Below are 26,757 nucleotides of genomic sequence, written 5' to 3' on the forward strand. Positions count from 1 at the left end.
AATCGTTAAACTTTTGTCTCATTCTGACAAAATCTGATTTTGATGTAACTGTTTTCAATATACACAGTATATACTGCATAAAAAGCGTACACTATAAATTATTTCTTTTCCGGTTCAGACATCATTTTCAATATTCAAGTTATTTCGAAATTAGGAAAACCAACCAGTAATGTTCATAACTTCTTTATATAATGTTGCAAATTTTACTTCCTTTGAAATTAGAAAGTTAACACAAAAGGTTTGAAACTCTAATTTTAATACGAGTTAAGCAAGTGGTGTTAATTTAACGAGATTATAGTACGGGAATCCACAGGACGGTATCATGGACGGAATTTACTATTTGCAAGCGTCTGGATTCTTCAAGCGTCAGCAAATCAGGAAATGATTAAAAATGGGAACTTTTGTTATTTTGGTTATTTTTTGTTTGATTAAGCTTGGAAACCCTCAATTACCAGGTGATTATCATATTTGTAATGCAGATAGGTATTGAAAGACTTTTGCTTCAGATCGATTTGTAATTTACGAGTTAGAGTCATTTTACCTATGCTCGACCAGCCAAGTACTCGACCACTATTTATAAATGTACATGTTTATTGAAATAAACCTTTGAACTGACGGTTTTTGTTCATTTATTTCCTTCCCAGCATCCTTGTATGACATCATACATATTTGATCTAGATCTTTTAGGGGCTTGTTTGTCAACAGACGACAGATTCTTTGCATCTGTGAAAATACTTACCGTGAATCTCCTCTTGAAAATGATGCGTCTTTCCCGAATTCTTTAAGAAGAGTACTGGAACAACGTATTTTATAGTCTTCTAACCTTTATTGGTAATTTTACATAAGCTTACATCTGTAAACTATCGACTTGAAAGTAAAATTTAAGATGTAAACAAACACGCCCACCCCTCGAAAGGTCAAAACAAAAATGGCGCCTTCATTAGTTGCGTCATGTAGACGCTTGAGATAAAAAGATTCATCGCGCCATAAGACAAGTTGGATAAAATGATTATGGACATTTGACTTTTTGAAGTTTTTAGGTTTGTTTGATTGTTAAAACAGTTCGATTTCTTGTTAAATTACTTGATGGATACTGCAGACACACCATTTACCAATGTTCCTTTTGCCCGCTTTTCAGGTAGGTGTTTCTATCTCTTGTTTGAAGTCTGAAACTTATTGATTTTAAAATCTGAAAACAGAACTAGAAAATATGAAGTTTTGACTATAAAAATATTTGTTTGTTTGATTTTATAATTACCGCTGAAAAAAGAAATCGGTCTGGTCGAGCATAGGAAAATGTCACTTTAAAATTTAGTGTTTTACACCCTATAGTATGAACCGCGCGATATTTTATCCTGATCAATGTCAGCCAAACACTTGGGTGGAAATTTACCACTAAAAGTAGGTCAATTCAGAAACTAAAAGTTTTCCACAACCTTGTCAGTTTTTAATTTGTTCCGAGAAAAATACTTGTAAATCTGGTCGAGCATAGGTAAAACGAGTCTAAAGGCACTGGCCTCCAGATCGTTCAAAAACAAAAAAGATTTTGGAAGTGGCTATTCTTACGGTCCCGTAGGAATAGCCTCGCAGGCTATTCTTATGGCTCTCCCGTAAGAATAGTGAAAAGCCCGCAGGTGTCTATTCCTACGGCTCTCCCGTACGAATTATGAAAAGCCTGCAGATGGTTATTCCTACGGCAGTTTTGTGTTACACATCGTACTGAATTCATTTGACTGATATGATTTCACCCAACTTCTTTATTTTTCCGGTAAGGAAATCCAGAGAAGACAAAAAAGGGAAGTGATTTCTCCTAGTATAACACATTTTATTATATTTTGTTATAATACTTCCATTTGTTACAAAAACAAACAATTTTAATACAACAAATTTATCGTAAGTGTAAAATACTTATTTAACTGAAATTTGTCTCTAAATAAATCGGAAAACGATTATTGGTTGTACAGATGAAGATGTAAATACATAGTTTACGTTTTTAATATTGAAACACTAATAAATATTGACCAAGTGTTTTCAAGTAAACCAGTTAGAGAATTATTGATCTATGTTTTGTGTATATACATGCAAATTTTTCACAACAGTACAAATCTCTTACCACTCAATACATGTTTATTGCCCTTTAATTTAGTTTTATACTTGACGTTTATCACACATCAGCTTGACATGTTGGCATCAATTCAGACCTGACATTTTGTTTGTAACACAATGACCAAATGTGATTACATGTCATTTCTATGCAAAATCGGTTGAAAATATATCAGTTGAATGACTTCAGTACAATGTATTTTAATACAATACTGCTGTAGGAATAACCACCTGCGGGCTTTTCACTATTCTAACGGGAGAGCCGTATGAATAGCCTGCGAGGCTATTCCTACGGGACTGTAAGAATAGCCACTTCCAAAGATTTTTTTGTAAATAGATATCTGGAAATTAATCTTAAGAATGCTTTGAAACTTAATTTCTGACAGACTATATGTTACGGAAACGCATGAGAATTAGTTGTTTTTACTATTTTTTTACGATGAAAATCGAAAAGTGTGTGTAAATTATGCTTTACTAATGCTAGGTAAATTTCCTCCAGTGTTTTTTTTGGAAGTGTCTAGGGGTACAGATCAGTACCTCTAGGATCTGATTCTAGATGTACGGATCCATACCTCTAGACAAGCCAGTTAGGGGTTTTCTAGGGGTACGGACCTCCGTTTTTCTACAGATTAAGGGTTATTTACATTTCAAATTTTGTTGAAAATGAAATAACAAGTAAGACTTTATCAGTATTCACCTTAAACTAGGATCTAAATTGTTTATAGATACCAACGTCAGCTGACTGGTTACATTTTCTTTTCGAAATGTAAATAACCGAGGAATGCCAAATAAATCACGAGGATTCGAACTGGCAGAAAAAAAAGATAAAAGATTAAACAAAATAATGTTAAATTATGTTGTGAAAAAAGAACTAGTTTTTAATAATAATTAACCCTTAGGGTATTTATGTGTCACACATTTGGTAGCCGTTACGAGATACAAGGAACGTTTTCACAAACAGTTTCTTTCGCTTAATGTCGGTTAAATGATTATTAAACAATCAGTTCCGTGCCGATTATCATTATATCTTGTTAAATAACAAAATAAATAGGTGCTTATTATATGCCTAATTAATTTTTTTCTGCTGACTTTCAAATATAATTCATTCAAGGTTTAGAATCAGTCATTAATCTGTTATCAACAGTTTATTTTACAATAAACTAATCGGCACAGAAATGTGTATTCATTTGGAGTTCCTCGGTTATTTAGGTTTTGAAAGAAAAGGTAAACAATCGGGTGAACGCTGGTATCAGTAAACCATTTAGATCCAAGTTTTAAGTGAACACTGGTTAAGTCTTATTTGTTATTTCATTTTCAACGAAATTTAAGATGTAAATAACCCTAAATCTCTAGAAGAAGGAGGTCTGTACCCCTAGAAAACCCCTAACAGGCTTGTCTTGAGGTACGGATCCATACCCCTAGACACTTCATTTTTTTTTCCCACTATTTTAGGAATTGGGAATGGGGACGGGGCATTTACAATTGTAGGTATTTTTTTTATTTTAGGATTATTTGAGTTAACAATACATTTTAGGCAAGTTTTATAGTAAAAGATTTTAAAGTTTCAATATTTAAGATTAAAAATTAAAACAAAAGCAATTCTTCTACAAGCTAATATTTATCCCTGATTGAGCTCGCAATACAACAGACATTACTGTGTCGTGTGTTTCATTATCGCTTAGATTATTATCTGAATCAGTCATGCAGATTTTAGTCACTGGCTCTGTTATTGTTTGTTTTTCTCTATTTTTACTTTTGGTTTCAAATTGACTAGACATAGCCATTGTAGATGTGGTAATTAAATCTCAATTATACAGAGACAAAAAAATCAGGTGAGCATCTGCACCCTTCTTATAACTAGTAATGGTCTATGAGGTATAAATTTCCAAAATCAAAATTCAACCAAGGGGTGGTCTCCAGACACTTTTGATACCTTAAATACACTGGCCTCTGCGAGTGACCGGAAACAAGTATTTTATGATCCATAAATTATTACTAAATTTCTTTTTTATTAGCCATTAAATATTTTGTGCATACTTAATACATGTATAATTTTTTATCAATTAAACTTTTTTCTGATCGAAGGATTAAGATAAGAAACTTATGCTTTTCTTCAGCATTTTAAACTTGATTTGTGCCCATGCTGAATCCATTCACTGCCAGAGTAAATAACAGTGACTAAAGGAAATCGCTGATAAAATAATTTCACATTCAATTTGTCTCCAACCCACAGTCATGAGAGTTGTTTACAGCAAAAATATTTACAAAAAAACACGTAATTAAGGTAACTTTATGATTACAAATTATAGCTTTTTCATGGCAATTATCATACACACTGGTAACCAATTACATAATAATACAAGTATATAGATTACTGGACCTCTAGACAAATTATCTTTTAGTCATGTTATCATAATCGTGCTGTGTATAAATAGTAAGTCATCATTGTTCACTGTTACTCTCTGCATTGAACTGTTTCATGCTTACAAACTGGGCATCTTTCCTACTCAACCAATGGCATAAAGCATTTTAAAACGCTGTTCATTTTTAAAATAACATATGCTACACATAAAAACTTCTCTTAAAACTACATGTATAAGTATCGTTTATTCAAACTTTATTGGCCGTTTTAGAAGATAATTACGTTTTGGAACAGCTAAAGTTATATTCTTTGGTATCAGGTATGACGCTTTGGACTTTTGTCTGTCAGATCTGTTAACAGTTCTAATGTTGTCCACGCTAGTTCAGGAAAATAGTTTAGATATTGTGAAATGAGTGTATAACAATATACACATAGTTTTTGAAAATTTTGTTACATTTTCAGTTTTACCTATTACCTTGATAATTTCTTTACATTCCAATTCATGTAAATGGTTGCAAAAGTTCATACCAATATGAAGCTTTTTTTTATCTTTTACAGACTCTGTTATCCTTCTCCAAAACAAGAATGGTGAGTGCAGCAGTATTTGGAACCCAGAGGTGAAATGGCTTCAAGACAGAGATGTCTTCAGTATCTATTCACAAACTGTGGAACAGGTTTGTTTAACAAACAACATACAAACAACAGTACATGTATATATACTGTACCTAGTTAATAAATACTGCATTCCCTTACATAGTACGTTTGATTCTTCTTGTCAATGCTCACCAAAGGGACTATTTTCTGTCTATAGTTTCAAGTAAATTGTACGGATACATTTTGTATACTGTTTAGTACAGTAACATACAAATCCATTTTATAAATGACTCACTTTCAAGGATTTACCCTAATTGATTCTATTCTTCTGTAAAGTATAAGAGACCATATCTTCTTTATCTTTTTACGGCTTCTTTTGAAAAAAAAAAGGACGTATTATTATGGAATGTCATTGTCCATCCATGAGTCAACATTTTCCATATGACTTGAAAACTTTACACAATGACTAAGTACCACTGGAAGAAAATCCTTACTGATTTTGTGGCTGCCAAGGTCACAGGGATACCACCCAAACACTCAGCCTCTCCGCCTTGTTTTTTTCTTCTTTCTTTACTCTCTGTTCATCTTTTTTATATTTCATCTGCCACCCACACCGGGTGACCCAACCACCCATATGCCCCCCAACCCTATGCCCCTGTAATTATTTTTTTTGTTATTTCAGTTCAGTTTAAATCCATACCCCCATCCACCTGCCCCTACAATATTTTGTTTCTGTTTTTCACTTGCAGTTTAGTTTTTAGATACTAATTCTTGGTATATACATCCTGCATTCCTACTCATGCCCCCTTCTTCAACTCTCTCCACCTCTGTTAATTTATGTTTTTACTCCCCTGTCCCAGTCTGCTTGCATATGGGCATAGTATGCCCCATTAGATGGAGCTCTTGTTTAATCATACAACTGTGGTTTGACAATTACATTTTGTATAATGATTGAAAGGTTTTTATATATATCTTAAAATTGTTGGTCTGCAGTTCTTGTCTTTACAGATATGATTACAAGAATTGAATACTCTAATTGTGATTGCTGATGTTTTAAATACATTCTTTTAAGCTTTGAATAAGAAACCAAAAATTGTGGTCTGGACTCAGTATCCCTAAGAGACTATAAATATAAAATTGTGTCACCAAAAGTGCATAGTCTATGTCACTGTAGTTACGAGAAAATCTGGGTGTTTCCATAAATAAGCTCAGAGATAGATGATAGAGTGTGAAAGGAATTTAATGGAGTGCTTACTGGTCTTGCCAAAGCAGTATTCATAAATAGAATAAATATTATATAGTGGATGATAAATTTTCAGTAAATTACAGTGTTCCGACATCTGTTCTCTACCAACTACCAGAAATTAGGTACACTCATTAATTTTATGTTGCATTCTTCAGGATTTCTATGAAGCAGACAGAAATTGTGTAGTGACTCTAGTTGGAAAAATTGGATATCAATGGGAGATTACAGTGACCAAGTTTGATGTAGAGGGAACAACAACTTCCAATGGTATACCAGTAAAGTGCAATGACTTTGTCAAGCTGTATGACTGTAAGTATGTTACAGTTTCTAGAGGGGAAGGAGGCATTTTTAGCTCATCTGATTTTTTGGGGCAAAAAAGATGAGTTATTGTCATCACTTGATCGGCGTTGGCATTGGCATTGCCTGGTTAAGTTTCATGTTTAGGTCAGCTTTTCTCATAAGCTGGAAACTTGACACACTTGTTTGTCATCATAAGCTGACTCTGTACAGTAAGAACCATAAAACTTGCAACACTTGTTCACCATCAACAGCTGACTCTGTACAGCAAGAAATATAACTCCATCCTGCTTTTTGCAAGAATTATGGCCCCTTTTGGACTTAGAAAATATCAGATTTCTTCGTTAAGTTTTATGTTTAGGTCAGCTTTTCTCCTTAGCTGTCAAAGCAATTGCTTTAAAACTTGGATCAGTTAAAAGCTGACTCTGCATAGCAAGTACCGTAACTCTACATTGCCTTTTGCAAGAATTATGGCCCCTTTTGGACTTAGAAAATGATGGGTAGGACAATATTTCTATTATGCAGAGGCAAAAAAATCAAGACGAGTGTCTGCACCCTGAAGGCGGTGCTCTTGCTTTGACATTTTGTTAGGGGGAGTGGAGGCATACACTCAAGGACTTTAAGAAACGAATTCATAGATGGCAATCATTTCATTCCTGCAGTTCACATGCAAATATTTTGATATTCACTTACCAGTATTATTACTCAAAAATTCTGATCCAGTATGGTGCTTACTTTTGTGATATTAACTGAAGCATAACTGTTGTCACATGCGCACCTAGTGCTTTTGTTGGAAGTCATGCATTCCACCGTCTGAATATGACCTTCATCAGCTGCAGTCACATACTCTTTGTAAAGCACAGAAAAATTACTAAAAAAAAAAATTACTGTCTATTATACCTGTTTTACTATGCACATTTTATAAATATGAATATTTTTGAGATCAGATTTTTAGCTCACCTGTCACAAAGTGACAAGGTGAGCTTTTGTGATGGCGCGGTGTCCGTCGTCCGTCCTGCGTCCGTGCGTGCGTCCGTCCGTAAACTTTTGCTTGTGACCACTCTAGAGGTCACATTTTTCATTGGATCTTTATGAAAGTTGGTCAGAATGTTCATCTTGATGATATCTAGGTCAGGTTCGAAACTGGGTCACATGCCTTTAAAAACTAGGTCAGTAGGTCTAAAAATAGAAAAACCTTGTGACCTCTCTAGAGGCCATATATTTCACAAGATCTTCATGAAAATTGGTCAGAATGTTCATCTTGATGATATCTAGGTCAAGTTTGAAACTGGGTCACTTGCCCTCAAAAACTAGGTCAGTAGGTCTAAAAATAGAAAAATCTTGTGACCTCTCTAGAGGCCATACATGTCACAAGATCTTCATGAAAATTGGTCAGAACGTTCACCTTGATGATATCTAGGTCAAATTCGAAACTAGGTCACGTGCCGACAAAAACTAGGTCAGAAGGTCAAATAATAAAAAATCTTGTGACCTCTCTAAAGGCCATATTTTTCATGGGATCTGTATGAAAGTTGGTCTGAATGTTCATCTTGATGTTATCTAGGTCAAGTTCTAAAGTGGGTCACGTGCCGTCAAAAACTAGGTCAGTAGGTCTAAAAATAGAAAAAACCTTGTGACCTCTCTAGAGGCCATATATTTCATGAGATCTTCATAAAAATTGGTCAGAATGTTCACCTTGATGATATCTAGGTCAAGTTCTAAAGTGGGTCACGTGCCTTCAAAAACTAGGTCAGTAGGTCAAATAATAGAAAAACCTTGTGACCTCTCTAGAGGCCATATTTTTCATGGGATCTGTATGAAAGTTGGTCTGAATGTTCATCTTGATGATATCTAGATCAAGTTCGAAAGTGGATCACGTGCCATCAAAAACTAGGTCAGTAGGTCAAATAATAGAAAAACCTTGTTACCTCTCTAAAGGCCATATTTTTCATGGGATCTGTATGAAAATTGGTCTGAATGTTCATCTTGTTGATATCTAGGTCAAGTTTGAAATAGGGTCATGTGCGGACAAAAACTAGGTCAGCAGGTCTAAAAAAAAAAAACCTTGTGACCTCTCTAGAGGCCATACTTGTGAATGGATCTCCATTAAAATTGGTCAGAATGTTCACCTTGATGATATCTAGGTCAAGTTTGAAACTGGGTCACATGCCTTAAAAAACAAGGTCAGTAGGTCAAATAATAAAAAAAACCTTGTGACCTCTCTAGAGGCTATACTTTTCATGGGATCTGTATGAAAGTTGGTCTGAATGTTCATTTTGATGATATCTAGGTCAAGTTTGAAACTGGGTCAACTGCGGTCAAAAACTAGGTCAGTAGGTCTAAAATTATTAAAATCTTTTGACCACTCTAGAGGCCATATTTTTCAATGGATCTTCATGAAAATTGATCTGAATGTTCACCTTAATGATATATAGGTCAGTTTCGAAACTGGGTCACGTGCGGTCAAAAACTAGGCCAGTAGATATAAAAATAGAAAAAGCTCGTGACCTCTATAGAGGCCATATTTTTCATGAGATCTTCATGAAAATTAGTGAGAATGTTCACCTTGATGATATCTAGGTAAAGTTCAAAACAGGGTCACGTACCTTCGAAAACTAGGTCAATAGGTCAAATAATAGAAAAACCTTGTGACCTTTGTAGAGACCATATTTTTCAATGGATCTTCATGAAAATTGGTCAGAATTTTTATCTTGATAATATCTAGGTCAGATTCAAAACTGGGTCACATGAGCTCAAAAACTAGGTCACTATGTCAAATAATGACGTCATACTCAAAACTGGGTCATGTGGGAAGAGGTGAGCGATTCAGGACCATCATGGTCCTCTTGTTTAAATGTTAAGATGATCTCTTTAAATTTTAAAGTCCTTCCTGTCCGTGGAGTGCCTTCCTGTACTCTAATTACCATGAACAGGATGTCTTTCAAATATTTTAGAAGTATTGTAATATTGAGCTGTGCCATGAGAAAACCAGCATAGTGGCTTTGCGACCAGCATGGATCCAGACCAGCCTGCGCATCCGCGCAGTCTGGTTAGGATCCATGCTGTTCGCTTTCAAAGCCTATTGCAATTAAAGAAACCGTTAGCGAACAGTATGGATCCTGACCAGACTGCGCGCAGGCTGGTCTAGATCCATGCTGGTCGCAAAGCCACGATGTTGGTTTTCTCATGGCATGGCTAATATGCAGTTGAAACTCGATATCTTAAACTCACTTATCTAAAAATTCTCGCTATCTTGAGACAAGTCCTGGCAAAAAATATTAAGTTTTTAGCTCACCTGTCACATAGTGACAAGGTGAGCTTTTGTGATCGCGCAGCGTCCGTCGTCCGTCCGTGCGTGCGTCCGTAAACTTTTGCTTGTGACCACTCTAGAGGTCACAATTTTTGTGGGATCTTTATGAAAGTTGGTCAGAATGTTCATCTTGATGATATCTAGGTCAAGTTCGAAACTGGGTCACGTGCCTTCAAAAACTAGGTCAGTAGGTCTAAAAATAGAAAAACCTTGTGACCTCTCTAGAGGCCATATATTTCATAAGATCTTCATGAAAATTGGTCAGAATGTTCACCTTGATGATATCTAGGTCAAGTTCGAAACTGGGTCATGTGCCGTCCAAAACTAGGTCAGTAGGTCTAAAAATAGAAAAACCTTGTGACCTCTCTAGAGGCCAAATATTTCATGAGATCTTCATGAAAATTGGTCAGAACGTTCACCTTGATGATATATAGGCCAAGTTCGAAACTGGGTCTTGTGCCATCAAAAACTAGGTCAGTAGGTCAAATAATAGAAAAACCTTGTGACCTCTCTAAAGGCCATATTTTTAATGGGATCTGTATGAAAGTTGGTCTGAATGTTCATCTTGATGATATCTAGGTCAAGTTCGAAACTGGGTCACTTGCCCTCAAAAACTAGGTCAGTAGGTCTAAAAATAGAAAAACCTTGTGACCTCTCTAGAGGCTATATATTTCATGAGATCTTCATGAAAATTGGTCAGAACGTTCACATTGATGATATCTAGGTCAAGTTCGAAACTGGGTCACGTGCCTTCAAAAACTAGGTCAGTAGGTCTAAAAATAGAAAAACCTTGTGACCTCTCTAGAGGCCATATATTTCACAAGATCTTCATGAAAATTGGTAAGAACGTTCACCTTGATGATATCTAGGTCAAGTTCGAAACTGGGTCATGTGCCTTCAAAAACTAGGTCAGTAGGTCAAATAATAGAAAAACCTTGTGACCCCTCTAAAGGCCGTATTTTTTATGGGATCTGTATGAAAGTTGGTCTGAATGTTCATCTTGATGATATCTAGGTCAAGTTTGAAACTGGGTCACGTGCGGTCAAAAACTAGGTCAGTAGGTCTAAAAATAGAAAAACCTTGTGACTTCTCTAGAGGCCATATATTTCATGAGATCTTCATGAAAATTGGTCAGAATGTTCACCTTGATGATACCTAGGTCAAGTTTGAAAGTGGGTCACGTGCCCTCAAAAACTAGGTCAGTAGGTCAAATAATAGATAAACCTTGTGACCTCTCTAAAGGCCATATTTTTCATGGGATCTGTATGAAAGTTGGTGTGAATGTTCATCTTGATGATATCTAGGTGAAATTCGAAACAGGGTCATGTGCGGTCAAAAACTAGGTCAGTAGGTCTAAAAATAGAAAAACCTTGTGACCTCTCTAGAGGCCATACTTGTGAGTGGATCTCCATAAAAATTGGTCTGAATGTTCATCTTGATGATGTCTAGGTCAAGTTCGAAAGTGGGTCACATGCCGCCAAAAATTAGGTCAGTAGGTCAAATAATGAAAAAAACGTTGTGACCTCTCTACAGGCCATATTTTTCATGGGATCTGTATGAAAGTTGGTCTGAATGTTTATCTTGATGAAATAGAGGTCAAGTTTGAAACTGGGTCAACTGCAATCAAAAACTAGGTCAGTAGGTCTTGAAATAGAAAAACCTTGTGACCTCTCTAGAAGCCTTACCCTTGAATGGATCTTCATGAAAATTGGTCAGAATGTTCATCTTGATGATATCTAGGTCAAGTTTGAAACTGGGTCACGTGCCTTAAAAAACTAGGTCAGTAGGTCAGATAATAAAAAAACCTTGTGACCTCTCTAGAGGCCATACTTTTCATGGGATCTGTATGAAAGTTGGTCTGAATGTTCATCTTGATGATATCTTGGTCAAGTTTGAAACTGGGTCAACTGCGGTCAAAAACTAGGTCAGTAGGCCTAAAATTATTAAAATCTTTTGACCTCTCTAGAGGCCATATTTTTCAATGGATCTTCATGAAAATTCATCTGAATGTTCACCTTGATGATATCTAGCTCAGGTTTGAAACTGGGTCACGTGCGGTCAAAAACTAGGCCAGTAGGTATAAAAATAGAAAAACCTTGTGACCTCTCTAGAGGCCATATTTTTCATGAAATCTTCATGAAAATTAGTGAGAATGTTCACCTTGATGATATCTAGGTAAAGTTCAAAACAGGGTCACGTACCTTCGAAAACTAGGTCAATAGGTCAAATAATAGAAAAAGCTTGTGACCTCTCTAGAGACCATATTTTTCAATGGATCTTCATGAAAATTGGTCAGAATTTTTATCTTGATAATATCTAGGTCAAATTCAAAACTGGGTCACATGAGCTCAAAAACCAGGTCACTATGTCAAATAATAGAAAAAACGACGTCATACTCAAAACTGGGTCATGTGGGAAGAGGTGAGCGATTCAGGACCATCATGGTCCTCTTGTTTCAAGTAGAATTTTGGTTATCTCAAAGTAAAATAACACTTTATCCCTTGAAATTTGAGATACATGTACCTAGTTTTAACTGTAGTTCAGCTGTGCTATGGGAGGTGAATTATTTTTGATGAGAGCTTTAATTAAATTTACTTGGAATTCAATGGCAACAAATAATTAAGATTTACCCTACTTTTTAGACCAGTCACATATGAGACATTTTGAAAATTGTCCAATATCTATTATCCACAAAGAGGCTGGCCTATTTAGAGCTGCATTGAAAAAGTAGGACAAACATAAAGTTGGACAGCAGTTATTAAGGGAAATCATCAGTATGAAGAACATGCAGTACAACACTAGTTCTCTCCCTTTCACTTTCTTAATGCTTCAGTAGCCTCTATCCTATAATAGATTATGAACCCTGATTGTAAGGGGATTTGACAGAGTACAGAGAATATTTATATTGTATGTTTGCCTAAAGAAGTATTTTAATACAAATCGTGTTGCATTAGTCTACAGAATATAAAGGAAAAATAAATGAATACCAGTATTTACCTTACTTTAGCTGAGAGATGTGACAATGCCAAGCTGCTGAAAGGTGTAAACTTCGAGACTGGGATGTGTGGTACCATAAAGGAGTCTGAGATTGGAAATCTCATCTTTACAACCTGTGCAAACAAGCTCACAATTCAGTTCAAGACAGACATATTTCAGACATTCCGGAGAGGGTTTGCAATGAATCTTAGACAGTTTCCATGGAGTAACCCTACTGGAGGCCCTGACTGTGATCCAGAACTCAATGGAATAGCTGCAGGAGGTGGGTTTTAGTCTTTAGTGGCTTTTCTGTTTCGTTAGATTTTGTAGAGTGGCCAGTATTTAGACTGAACCATATTTCATTGCAGCCAGATGAATATTTTCCTGTCACCAAAAACAAAAAATTTGGTATTTCCATGATAAATTATAGTAATATAATGGAAAGTGATTAAAAGTAAAGGATATTTGAGCCGTGCCATGGGAAAACCAACATAGTGGGTATGCGGCCAGCATGGATCCAGACCAGCCTGCGCATCCGCGCAGTCTGGTCAGGATCCATGCTGTTCGCTAATAGTTTCTCCAATTCCAATAGGCTTTAAAAGCGAACAGCATGGAGCCTGACCAGACTGCGCGGATGCGCAGGCTGGTCTGGATCCATGCTGGTCGCATACCCACTATGTTGGTTTTCTGATGGCACGGCTCATTTACATTTCAACCCTAGTTGATGTATTTGTTGCAAGCTGTACTTGGAAATCATTAACCCTTACCCTGCTATATTTCTATAATAAACTTGTCAGTCGTTCAGTATGAACAGTACCATTAACTGTTAAAAGGGGGGATTACCAAAAAGATACTGACTAAATGGCGAACAGTGCAAATCATGATCAGACTGCATGGATGTGCAGGCTGATCATGATCTACACTGGTCCCAAATGCAGAATTAGTCGTGACCAGCATGGTAAGGGTTAATATTCATGGAGGATTAAATGTCATGGACTTTGTGCTTTTGCCAAACCAAAACATTAAATCCAAAGGACCAAATAAAATTCCTATTGATTTTATCTTTAAATCATGGTGTCAACCAATTCTTGTCCACACAAAATACCTGTTTTGCCGGAAACCACATCTTTTTGCCCACAAAAATTATTTGACAGTAGTAGGACTCGAGCAATTACACATTAAAGTAAGTAAAATTCGAGCATTTATTTCACTTACATGAATACTCACAATTTTCGTGGAAACATTTTAGTTTATCTATATAATAATAAATCTTTGGATAGGTGGCATACAATCAGATTCCATATTTGTAAAATACTTCAAATAGCACTTTATTTTCTAAAAAATGAAATATTTTGTATGATTGCAGTTTGGAGGGACGGTACATTTAGTGAGTTCCAGAACACGTGGAATGAGCAGCCAATTATACCAGGTTACGTGCCGACTGGCACGGAGACAGACTACGATAAGGAAATCAATGGAGTACAGGTATCTAGCATATAATATTGTTCTCATTTTGAGTAATACAAATTCATTATTAATAGTTAAATCTGTTTTGCAGGCATGTGTTTATGTGTGGTGGGTATTTTTGATTTTCATGGATTTGTTTAATACTGTAAGATAATTTGATTTAGTGGGTACAAAATTTCTTGGTTTTGGTCAAAACAGCTATTTCATGGAGATATGATATTTCGGAGTCCAAGTTTTGAAGATTAGATTAATAAACACTGCTTTAAGCATTTGATTTTGTGGATTGACCCAGACACAGAATACATGAAAATTACTCCCATATGAAAATTAATGAATTCACTGTTACTGATTTATGCCAACAAGCATAAAGTCAAATGATGATAATTAAAGTTGGAATATGTCATTACAATATTTAATCAAAAGTAATTTAAAAGTTTCAAACGTAAGATTCAAATTCAGACATAATCTGGAGGTTTTGTCCACTTTCTGTGGACTTCATCAGTAGACTGACATGTTTCTGGCTAATGTGATTCTACACATAACAGGATTTGAAATATTACAGCCTTCCACTCATTTTGGACACTGTTAATATGGCTTGCAAAAAGTGTCAGGAGCATGTGACAAGGTAGTCTGCTGGTGAAGCTCATAGTGAGTGGACAAAAGCACCAGATACACTTTCAGTCTGGTGTTTGTGTTTCAAAGACTTGAATCAGGTTTGAAGTATAAATGATGTTATAGTAATCATTGCCTAATTACTGTCAATAATAAATCATTACTGGTTTGAAATGCAGGTTCATAGATATGGTAACTGAACTGTCAAAATTCATGCATTTCATAGAGGAGCCGGGGTGCTTTAGATAATGTTTAGTCTGCTCATTCCATACATCTCGGGTTCATGATCTAAATTTAAAGTGGTCATGTTCAGTTCATGGCTGTCCAGTAGGATGTCAATAACTAACTTATACTGTATTATATTTAGTGTTACGAGTGTACAAGTTGTCCAGTGGAACCATTTGATCCTGACAAGGATGGCACAGCAAAAGCCAGTAATTGTTACGTGTGCTCCAAGGTCTGGGATGATGGTAAGTTAATGGTTCACTTCCTCGGAATGTGTTCCATAATATTTCACATATATATTCCTTGATCCAGATATGGGGCCTCCATGGCCAAGTGGTTAATGTTACTGACTTCAGATCACTTGCCCTTCATCAATGTTGTTTCAAGCCTCACTCTGGGCGTTGAATTCTTCATGTGAAGAACCCATCCAGCTGGCTTACGGAAAGTCGATGGTTCTACCAATATGCCCGCTCGTGATGAAATAATGCACAGAGGGGCACTTGGGGTCTTCCTACACGGAAGACCCCAAGTGCCCCTCTGTGCATTATTTCATGTATTGATGGTGGACATCAAAGCTGGAAAGTTGCCATATTACCGGTAATTGTGTCGGTGCGACATTAAACCAAACAAAATAATAAATTGATCCAGATATAGCAGAACTCTAATGAATTAAAAGTTAATATGTCAATTTTTACAGAGAGCAAAGCAGTGATATTCATGTATCTGAAAGAGTGGATGTGCAGAAAAAAAAATCAAAATTCAAAACTAGTTTTAGTTACAGATTTACATAATAGTTATAACTGGTGTTTCTCTCTAGAAAAGTAGAAAAAGAGTGCAGGAGTTTATGTGACGTTACACCAGTAGGGTAAATGTTGCTAGGAATCTATTCTATCCTAAGTATTAGGTATTAACCTTTACCTTGCTAAATTTCTAAAATGGACTGGTCCATCATTCAATTTGGGCAGCACCATTTAGGCAGTATTATTTGAAGGGGTGTTCACAGGAATTTTACTTTCCGTATAGCGACTGATAGCAAAGGCAGAATCATTTGCCACCAGCAGGCAAAAGGTTAAACAGTCAGTGCTGCTGTTTAACTTTAAGAGGTAGATAGATTTTGGCAACAGATTGCTTTTGATGTAAAAAAAATTCAAAGTATTAACATAAAAAATAAACAGCAAGTATGATTGGAAATAGATAAATTTTGAATATTTTTTTTTTTTTTCACAAAATGTCTGTATACCCTATCATTTTTCTTAGCTGAATTTCCTTTAGGAACAGTGATGTTTTGAAAAAAAAATTGTTTAATAGAATTCTACATTATAGAACAATATTTGTTAAAATAGCAAAACTTATAGGAAAGACAACTTACTGTAGAAATTTAAATACTAAAATTCACTTCTAATTTTATTGATTACTTTTCAGAATACTACAAGGCAATGAGAAAATGCTACACAAGAACAAACTACCTTAGTGTAATACAGTCTATCAGAGGTATGCTTCCTTTCTATTGCAAACAAGTATAGTTTACTAAAGTAATTCCAGATAAAGTTTGGTCCCAGTTGCAGGCAGTTATTTTGTCTACATTCTTTGGTATTGAGTGGTGTCACGTGCTCCTACAAATAAATTGGCATTAACAACACTTCAGTAGGGTGGGTACCTCCATGTAAAGACAGATACTTTCTTTACCAGACGCCAATTTTCTTGTAGATGTTTTTCCCCAGAGCAACAACAACTGTACAGTAAACATTTTGGTCCACCTACTGGTGTTTCTCTAGACCAGTTTTGGTCTTCCCAGCAGTGTTACACTAGACAGGTTTTGGTCTTCCCACCAGTGTTACACTAGACAGGTTTTGGTCTTCCCAGCAGTGTTACACTAGACAGGTTTTGGTCTTCCCACCAGTGTTACACTAGACAGGTTTTGGTCTTCCCACCAGTGTTACAATAGACAGGTTTTGGTCTTCCCACTAGTGTTACAATAGACAGGTTATGATCTTCTCACCAGTGTTACTCGAGACAAATTTTGAGCTTCCCATTAGTGTTACTCTAGACCAGTTTGGTCTTCCCACTGGCATTACTCTAGATAGACTTTGGTTTTCCCACTTGTGCTACTGCAGATAGATTTAGTTTTCCCACTGGTGTTACTCTGGACAGATTTTGGTCTTCCACTGTTGTTACTCTAGATGATTTTTGTCTTCTCAATAAATTTGCCAATTTTATGTGTATTCTCAGCTTTAAATAACTTCTGTATGGCAGAGACAGCTGCTTTATTAAACTGTTTGCAACATGTTTTTTTTTATGGAAAAAAATGGCTTGCTTATTGACCTGATGCAAAGAGTAAAAGTATTTGATTAAGATTGTTGACCTCTGAAAAGAATGAATACATTTTCACTGTATGTCAATTTCAAATTATGATTTATAATTCATTTGTTGATTTCAAATTATGGTTTATTGTTCATTTGTTGTAAAAATAATTAATGAATTTTTTCATATCTGATTCCAGAGATTGATGAACCATTCCTAGGTTGTCAGAAGACAGCTGATGACTTTGGACGATCTGTGAACTACTGTTTCTGTGACTCAGATTTATGTAACAAGTCTGGGAGGATGATGATCAGTTACCTTGCAATGTCTTTAACACTGTTAATTTCCATCCTGCATATGTGCTTCTTGTGACTTGGAGTATTGATTCAGATTTGAAAGTGTATTAATGCAGTAAGAGACATTATACCTGTCAGGGACAAACAGGCATTATATCATTGTATTTCAGGAATGCTGTAGATAGATTTTGTCAAGTACTGAATTTAAGGTCAGAAATAGAAGTAAATCAGACCACAGTAGATGTAAAATCAACTGAAACTTTCTACAAAACATGCGGATTTTGCGTGATATCTTACAATTTATGTTGTGAAAGAACTTCCGTAGTTTATATATACATGTAGTGTAGTCACCATAAGTTGACCAGGCTTAAATTAGCACTCAAATTAGTTTTACCATTTATTTAGCTGATCTGAACTGAAATTTCAGGGTGAGCTATGGGTATAAGTGGATGTTCAAGCATCCAGTGTCCATCGTTCACAATTTTACATAAACTTCACTTCTGAAGCAACTGGTCAGAATTACACCAAACTTAGTCTGTAGAACCCTGGCAAGATGCTCTCTCAAGTTTGTTCATATGGTTCCCTTTTTAGGGGCTGCTAGAGCTGAAAATAGAAATACCTTTAAACAAATTCTCATGAACCACTTGATAGATCTTCTTCAAACTTAATCTATAGCATCACCTCAAGGTTCTATTCCAGTTCATTCAATTGGGTCAATTGACCCCATTTTAAGTGTGGGTTGCTGTAGCTAGAAATAGGTATACCTTAAAAAAACCTTTAAACAACTTCTTCTGGTAAAATGCTTGATGGGTCGTCATCAAAGCTGATTAATGGCCTCATTTTAGTGGTCTCACCCAAATTCATTCATATTGGGTGCTTGGTCCCCTTTAGGGTTCACTAGCTCTGATTAGATCGTCAGCAAATTTGGTCTGTAACATTATTATGAGGTCCACTTCCAATTTTGTTCAAATAGGTGCATTAGGCCCCTTTTAAGGGACAGCTATAGCTAAAAGAAAAGGAAGTATCTTTAAAACTATCTCATGAAATGCTTGATGGATTCTCATCAGATTTGGTTTATAGTATGGTTTTAGTGTCCTCTCAGAAAAGAGGCGCTTGGACGCTATTATGAGCCGCTAGAGCTAAAAATAGAAATACATTAGAATTACGGATCTTCATCAAACTTGGTTTGTAGCATCATTATAATGTTATTTTCCAATTTGTTCAAATGGGGGCACTTGACCTTTTTAGGGGTTGCTAAAGCTAAAAATAAAAAAACAAAACAAAAAAACTTTAAATTACTTCTAATGAACTGCTTGTTGGATCTTCATTAAACTGGATCTGTAGCAACTGTCACATTGGAAAAATCAAATTTCATAATTAGAAATACATGTACTATTTTACATATTGTCACAGAATACACTTCTGTTTTAAATGCGTTCATAGTAACTACAAAAGAAAACTTTATTGATAACATATTTTCTGTCAGATTTCTTACATGACTTGACATTACATTTTTGCTTTACTATCTTTGTATCAGCAAAGTCCATGTTTACTATGATGTGATGTGTGTATACACATTCCAAAGATGTTTATTTGGTTTTGGTTTTAAAAATTACATTTTTAGAATGCTGTAGTTTTGTAGTAAATATTTCAAAGTAAATATAATGAGCCGCGTCATGGGAAAACCAACATAGTGGGTTTGCGACCAGCATGGATCCAGACCAGCCTGCGCATCCGCACAGTCTGGTCAGGATCCATGCTGTTCGCTAATGGTTTCTCTCATTACAATAGGCTTTGAAAGCGAATAGCATGGATCCTGAACAGAGTGCGGATGCGCAGGCTGGTCTAGATCCATGCTGGTCGCAAACCCACTATGTTGGTTTTCTCATGGCACGGCTCATTTAACTTTGATAGATAAAAAAGAGCCTTCATTCATTTTGTGAGGTAATACAAACATCTTTTTATTTGAATCAGTCCTCAGGGTCGAGTGGATACGATACATCACTTCAGATTGTACAGTTACTGCGTTTTTATCTTTTGATTGACATTATTAAATTGTATAAATACATATCATAGACTAATAATGCTCATTTTAAGAACATTCCATACATTTGTTTTTATAATAATTATCTGTATGATATTTACATTTTTTTCTGTGATTTTTATTAGGGAAATTTTTATCATTGTATCAGCCTTATATTAGTAAAATTGGAGTTTCATTTTAACCTTTAGCCAGCTAAATTTCTAAAATGGACTGGTCTATCATTCAAGTTAGGCAGTGCCATTTATTATTTGAAGGGGAGTTCAATGAAACTTTACTGATTGAATAGCAAACAGTGCAGATCATGATCAGACTGCACGGATATCTGTACCTTTATATGTTGATTTTAAGGAAGTTCTGCATGTTTGGTAAACCAAAAATAATTGCGTTCCATCATTTATATGGAAAAAACAAAGAATAACACCTGGATTTGGCACCCGGAAATGAAAATCATTTTGTTCTATGAATTAATGGTAGTGAGTTCATTTACGAAAACAGCAACATTTCTATTTTTCAAAAATTGAAGAATTTGACATATGAAATGATTTCAAATTGTTTCTTAGAATAGGCTTGAAAAGTGCATATCTCTTTAACTATGGGCAGATATCTCAAAAACAAGCTTACTGACCTATACATTTTATTTCACCATATTATAGAATATATATATTTACGACTGTGAGAATTTTCATTAAAATCTACATTCAATTTGTAGAAAATATTTACAATAATTGTGAACCATGTTGTTACAATGATACTTCATCATTTATATAATACATATCATTGTCTTACATTCAAGTCTTTTATACTATGAGCCGTGCCATGGGAAAACCAACATAGTGGCTTTGCGACCAGCATGGATCCAGACCAGCCTGCGCATCCGCGCAGTCTGGTCAGGATCCGTGCTGTTCGCTAACGGTTTCTCTAATTGCAGTAGGCTTTAAAAGCGAACAGCATGGATCCTGACCAGACTGCGCGGATGCGCAGGCTGGTCTGGATCCATGCTGGTCGCAAAGCCGCTATGTTGGTTTTCTCACGGCACGGCTCCTATATATTTTTATATCACTTGAATTTTGTCTTTTAAATGTGAAATTTTCATTATTTATCAATTGCAATTTACATCATTAGTGATTATGTCTCGTAAGTCCATACACCCTTCTCAGTTTATATGGAGTTGGTTTCATGGTCATCAATTTGCTAGAAATTTCATTATCTTGTTTAACTCTGGGGCCTCCGTGGCCAAGTGGTTAAGGTCGCTGACTTCAAATCACTTGCCCCTCATCAATGTGAGTTCGAGTGAGACTCGGGGCATTGAATTCTTCATGTGAGGAAGCCATCCAGCTGGCTTATGGAAGTTCGGTGGTTCTGCTCAAGTGCCCGCTCATGATGAAATAATGCAGGGAGGGGCACCTGGGGTATTTTTCCACCATCAAAAGCCGGAGAGTCACCATACGACCTATAACTGTGTCGGTGCGATGTTAAATCTAACAAATAATAAAAAATTGTTTAACTCTCATGAAATTAATTGCTTAAAGTTGCTGAAATACTAACTTGATAACATGGGAATTTTTAGAATTATTTTTTTAGGAAAGAGAAAGAAATTTTTAGATTTAACTTAGCTGAAGAGCAGTAGTGTTGGCTGTTCTCTCTGTAGGTTGTGAGTTTCAAGTACAAATGATGATAAGGGTTTGTTACAAGGACTTTACATGACAAAATTTTCCATTTGTATATATTTTAAATAGCTTTTTTTAACATTGTAAATACTGTATATTGAAATTTTGTAAATATGTCATTGTACAGTGATTCAAATATTGTACAAAGATTTTTGTTTTCTCTTTTTATTTTTATAACATCATGTTTATTTTTATTCATTCACACATTAGTGTTGACAAAATATTTATTTTTTGTGCTGTCATACCAAAGTAATTAATAATTTCGAAGATTTCTGACACGAAAGACAGTGCATTTTATTAAATGTAACATGGTCAGCTTTTAAGTATCTTTGACCTTACATATGCCTGCATGGTAGGCTTTGTACAATGTATCTGGAGCACTGAACTGTTGATTTATAGGTTGTGTATTCAATCTGCTGGGAGGAAATGTTGCCCCTGGTTTTTCGACCAAAGAACTTTAAAATACAATTTCACTATGGTCAATGATTGGATGGAAGTCTGACGTTGAATCATATCAAGTAAAAAAGTGGATCACTATGTCATCAAAGGCAATTGTTAAATGGAAAAGGGTCTCTATTTCCCTTCAAATATTTTACATGCAGAAGACTGAAGTTTCATACATGTACATTTTTAGCTCATCTGATTTTTTTTTAAAAATGACGAGTTATTGTCATCACTTGATCGGCTTCGGCGTTGCCTGGTTAAGTTTTATGTTTAGGTTAGCTTTTCTCCTAAACTAAACTATCAAAGCTACAAAATCAAACTCCATCCTTCTTTTTGCAAGATTTATGGCCCCTTTTGTACTTAAAAAAATATTAGATTTCTTGGTTAAGTTTTATGTTTAGGTCAACTTTCCTCCTAAACTATCAAAGCTATTGCTTTGAAGCTTGCAACACTTCTTCACCATCATAAGCTGACCCTGTACATCAAGAAACATACCTCCATCCTGCTTTTTGCAAGAATTATTGCCCCTTTTGGACTTAGAAAATCAGTTTTCTTGGTTAAGTTTTATGTTTAGGTCAGCTTTTCTCTTAAATTATCAAAGCTATTGCTTTAAAACTTGCAACACTTGTTCACCATCATAAGCTGACCCTGTACAGCAAGAAGCATAACTCCATCCAGCTTTTTGCAAGATTTATGGCCCATTTTGGACTTAGAAAATATCAGATTTCTTGGTTAAGTTTTATGTTTAGGTCAACTTTTTCTCTTAAACTATCAAAGCTGTTGCTTTGAAACTTGCAACACTTGTTCACCATCATTTGATGACCCTGTACATCAAGAAACATAACTCCATCCTGATTTTTGCAATAATTATTGCCCCTTTTGGACTTAGAAAATCAGTTTTCTTGCTTGAGTATAATGTTTAAGTCAGCTTTTCTCATAAACTATCAAAGCTATTGCTTTAAAACTTGCAACAGTTTTTCACCATCATAAGCGGACGCTGTACATCAAGAAACATAACTCTATCCTGCTTTTTGCAAGAATGATCGCCCATTTTAGACTTAGAAAATCATGGGTATGACAATATTTCTATTATACAAAAAAAAATCAGATGAGCGTCAGTTAATTTAGAACTCGCGACACCTTGAATCTGTCCCAAAAATGGTCATTGAATTTGAAAAATATATTTTTTTTATAGTAAGAAGTGAGTATAACATTAAAGCATTATGTTAAAAAATTTCATTAATAATTTACTGATCTGATATATTCAAATAGTTGCTTTTAGTTGATTCAGTTGAAGCATGTGAAGTTTTCTTCTTTATTTATAAATCTGTATTTGATTTTAAAACAATGAATAATTTGCATAATAGTTATCTGATTAATACCCTAAAATTGATACAGGGCAAAAGAACCACCCAGTTATTTTGAAACATGTATTTTATGTTTGCTTATCTTTTTTTACCAGTTACTTTCTTAGGTAGATAGCCGGTAGGTCTACGGATCACGGGGTTGTGAGTTTGATCCCTGGGTGAGGTTCATGTTCTTTGTTACAATTTGCTAAAAGATATTTCATCTGAAATCATTCATCCTCCGCCTCTGATTCATGTGGGGAAGTTGGCACTTATTTGCTGAGAACAGGTTTGTACTTGTACATAATATAGGAACACAGGTTAGGTTACATAATTTGAAATACTGTTGAAAAACGGTGTTAAACTCAAAAACAAAAACAAAAATTCTGAGGTTAATAAGGTTGTATATCGTAAAGAAGTGTAATGATTATTTGTTATGAACTGAAGCAGGTTGCATTCAATGACTTTAGGGTATCGGTTGTGATTCTATTAATAAACAATGATAAATATGAAATTAAAAATGGTAAAAGTGCATTTTTGGCTTGTGTTTTGTTTTCTCCAAACATTACTAAAGGTTTTTTGACTGATAATGAATGAAAATATGAGCATCTCGGAATCATTTGCTATTCATATCTACCAAAAATTATTTGAATTTGAAAAGACAATGTTTAAACATTTTCTGCCTGAAAAGAGAGAGTTGGGGATAGTTGGGAGGTGAGTTAGGGGAGAATCTTATGGATATGAGATTTTTTTTTGTTGGGGAGGGGAGATTTAGACAAATTTATTATACAAGTTTCCTGAAGTTTTGTAAAAGGTTAAATTTCATTATCTTTAGCAAATCAGCATGTTTTACCTTGTATAAAACAGTTTTGCCTCTGTTTTAGTAACTGCCTTAACACCAATACATGTATTGAATTTGTAATTAGTGTCCTGAATGGTTCCAAACCTTTCATTTAATACGTAGTTTACCATCAGTTTATTGCTTTGGCTTTGTGAGGATTGTGTTTTCACAGGAAATAAAAGATGTTTTAGAGTAACAAGGCATGTAATAGTTACCTACCTTCTTAATACTAAAACCCAAGTACTTCAGTTGGTAGGTATGGACAGGTGTAATGGCAGTTACTTCCATCCTTAGGTATGGTCTGGTATACTGGCACACTTACTTTCATCAGTAGGTTTTGGTTATGTGTGGTATACAGTGCACAGTTCCCTTCCATACCTTAGGTATGGTCAGGTATACTGGAACAGTTACTTCCCTATCAGTAGGTATGGTCTATGGTCTGGTATACTGGCACAGTTACTTCCATCCTTAGGTATGGTCTGGTATACTGTCACAGTTACTTCCATCAGTAGGTATGGTCTATGGTCTGGTATACTGGCACAGTTACTTCCATCCTTAGGTATGGTCTGGTATACTGTCACAGTTACTTCTATCAGTAGGTATGGTCTGGTATACTGGCACAGTTGCTTCTATCAGTAGGTATGGTCTGGTATACTGGCAGTTACTTCCATCGGTTGGTATACTGGCACTGTTACTTCCATCAGTAGGTATGGACATGTATATTGGCCCAAGTTACTTCAATCAGTAGGTTTGGACATGTATATTGGCCCAGTTACTTCCATCAGTAGGTATGGTCTGGTATACTGGCTCAGTTACTTCCATCAGTAGGTATGGTCTGGTATACTGGCACAGTTACTTCCATCAGTAGGTACGGTCTGTATACTGTCACAGTTACTTCCATCAGTAGGTATGGTCTGGTATACTGGCAGTTACCTCCATAAGTAGGTATTGTCTGGTATACCGGCACAGTTACCTTCCTTCTTATGCCTGGGTCAGTATACTGGCACATGCAGGTAAGATACGTTCCTCATTCATTCCGGTATCTGGGTACTGTTACCTACCTCAGAAATCTGGTACTGTATACTGGAACAGATGCCTCTATCTGTAAAGTCTGTTCTTGATTTAGAAACAGATGCGTTTACCTGTAGGTCACCTGTAAGTCTAGTCTGCTATCAAGGCACAGTAAGTCTGGCCCGGTATAAAAGCAAAGTAAGTGGTCAGTAAATCTGGTCCGGTATCAAGGCACCGTAAGCTCGTCCAGTAACAAGGCAACGTAAACCAAGTCTCGTACCAAGGTACAGTTACTTCCATCCGGATGCTTGATTCTGTATTCAGAAACTTTAATATATAGATTTGCAGTCTTGTCCGGAATCCATGCACCTCCGTATCAATTTACTCATGTATGGCAAGAGAAAAAAAGTGCTATAAAAATTTCATAATGAGAGGATTTGATAACGGTTGTTGCTGGCTCAAAATCATTTACCGATATAACATGAACATATATGTGACTTTGCACTTCAACTCTCTGGGTAACAGAGTGACGATCAGTTCATATTTGTATCTTATCGAAAAAAAATCAACTAAAACAAAAGATTATTGTGTCGCTTGAAATTCGATCCTTTTTTACTTTCGCCAATAACATAAGCATACGTTAGAAAGATTAAATACTTTTGTGGATTAACCCACTGCTAGTGTTGTATTAGTAGATTAAAATAATTTCTAAAGAGGTCATGTATCTGATTGGGGATTATTTTTTTTTAAATATCCGCCTTTCCATTAAACTCACGAAAATGGTTTGTTTTAACTGTGTGACATGTGTTGATAATATGAAAGATGGGTTGTAAATTTTGTATTCCGTGTAGAAGCGGAACGTACAGTGCTAATCCGGGTAACCGACGGTTCAGTCGGAATGGAAAACGCATTCACCATGGAGACGAAATCCGAGAACGTTACGCCATTCCAGAAGGAACTTATCACGTTAAATTACGCGGAGAAAAGAACTGTATTATAAATAGTGCTGCATTTTTACCGACAGGGGATGTTATACTGTCTGATCTTATTAACAAGAAAATAAAAATGTTTACATGTAATTTTGAATTTATAACGTTTATCGAATTTCCGCTGCCAGTGCAATATGTGTGTGCGTCGCCAAATTTGCCGTTAATTTACGCGGCTTTCCCGGATAGGATACGCCAAATTCACGTCGACGGTGTGCAACTAAAGAGAAGCGGATTTATTAAAACCCCTGGTGTCTGTAGAGGTGTTTGTATAAATAAATTTGACGGAAAAGCAATAACTTTAAGTATGTCGGAAGACATGGGACAGGTGAACCTGCTAACCCCCGGTGGAAATTTACAAATGGAAATTTCTGAGGATCCCGACGGGAACAATTTATTTGTAAGACCTGAATCTTTAGTAGTGACCCGGGATTTAAACATTGTTGTAGCTGATAAAGGATCTAACTCTGTGATAGCGTTACATCCCGACGGAGAAATAATATTCGTTTATAAAGGAATACGATATCCGACGGCCGTCGTGTGTGACGAACAAAACTACATATACGTCGCCGGACCAAACAATATTCATCAGATAAATGAATACGGGGAGCTTGTGAAACTATTCATCA

The 26,757-nt window shown here is 35.7% G+C and overlaps 1 protein-coding gene across 1 annotated transcript; it reads left to right on the forward strand.

Moving 5' to 3' along the window:
• The first annotated feature begins 325 nt into the window (after nucleotides 1-325).
• On the forward strand, nucleotides 326-20,703 carry LOC123551631 (uncharacterized). The gene is made up of 8 exons (XM_045340699.2): nucleotides 326-455; nucleotides 5,024-5,139; nucleotides 6,461-6,614; nucleotides 12,920-13,171; nucleotides 14,255-14,373; nucleotides 15,335-15,437; nucleotides 16,615-16,683; nucleotides 17,693-20,703. Exons 1-8 carry the CDS (start codon nucleotides 392-394, stop codon nucleotides 17,863-17,865), a joined length of 1,050 nt encoding a protein of 349 aa, XP_045196634.1. The 5' UTR covers nucleotides 326-391; the 3' UTR covers nucleotides 17,866-20,703.
• Nucleotides 20,704-26,757: the final 6,054 nt, after the last annotated feature.

This window comes from Mercenaria mercenaria, chromosome 4, assembly GCF_021730395.1.
Source record: "Mercenaria mercenaria strain notata chromosome 4, MADL_Memer_1, whole genome shotgun sequence".
NCBI classification, from domain to species: Eukaryota; Metazoa; Mollusca; class Bivalvia; order Venerida; family Veneridae; genus Mercenaria; species Mercenaria mercenaria.

Coding starts and splice junctions, on each gene's coding strand:
- LOC123551631 (XM_045340699.2), top strand. CDS start 392: ATGGGAACTTTTGTTATTTTGGTTATTTTTTGTTTGATTAAGCTTGGA. Junction 456..5,023: donor TGGAAACCCTCAATTACCAG/GTGATTATCATA, acceptor TATCTTTTACAG/ACTCTGTTATCCTTCTCCAA. Junction 15,438..16,614: donor CTCCAAGGTCTGGGATGATG/GTAAGTTAATGG, acceptor ATTACTTTTCAG/AATACTACAAGGCAATGAGA.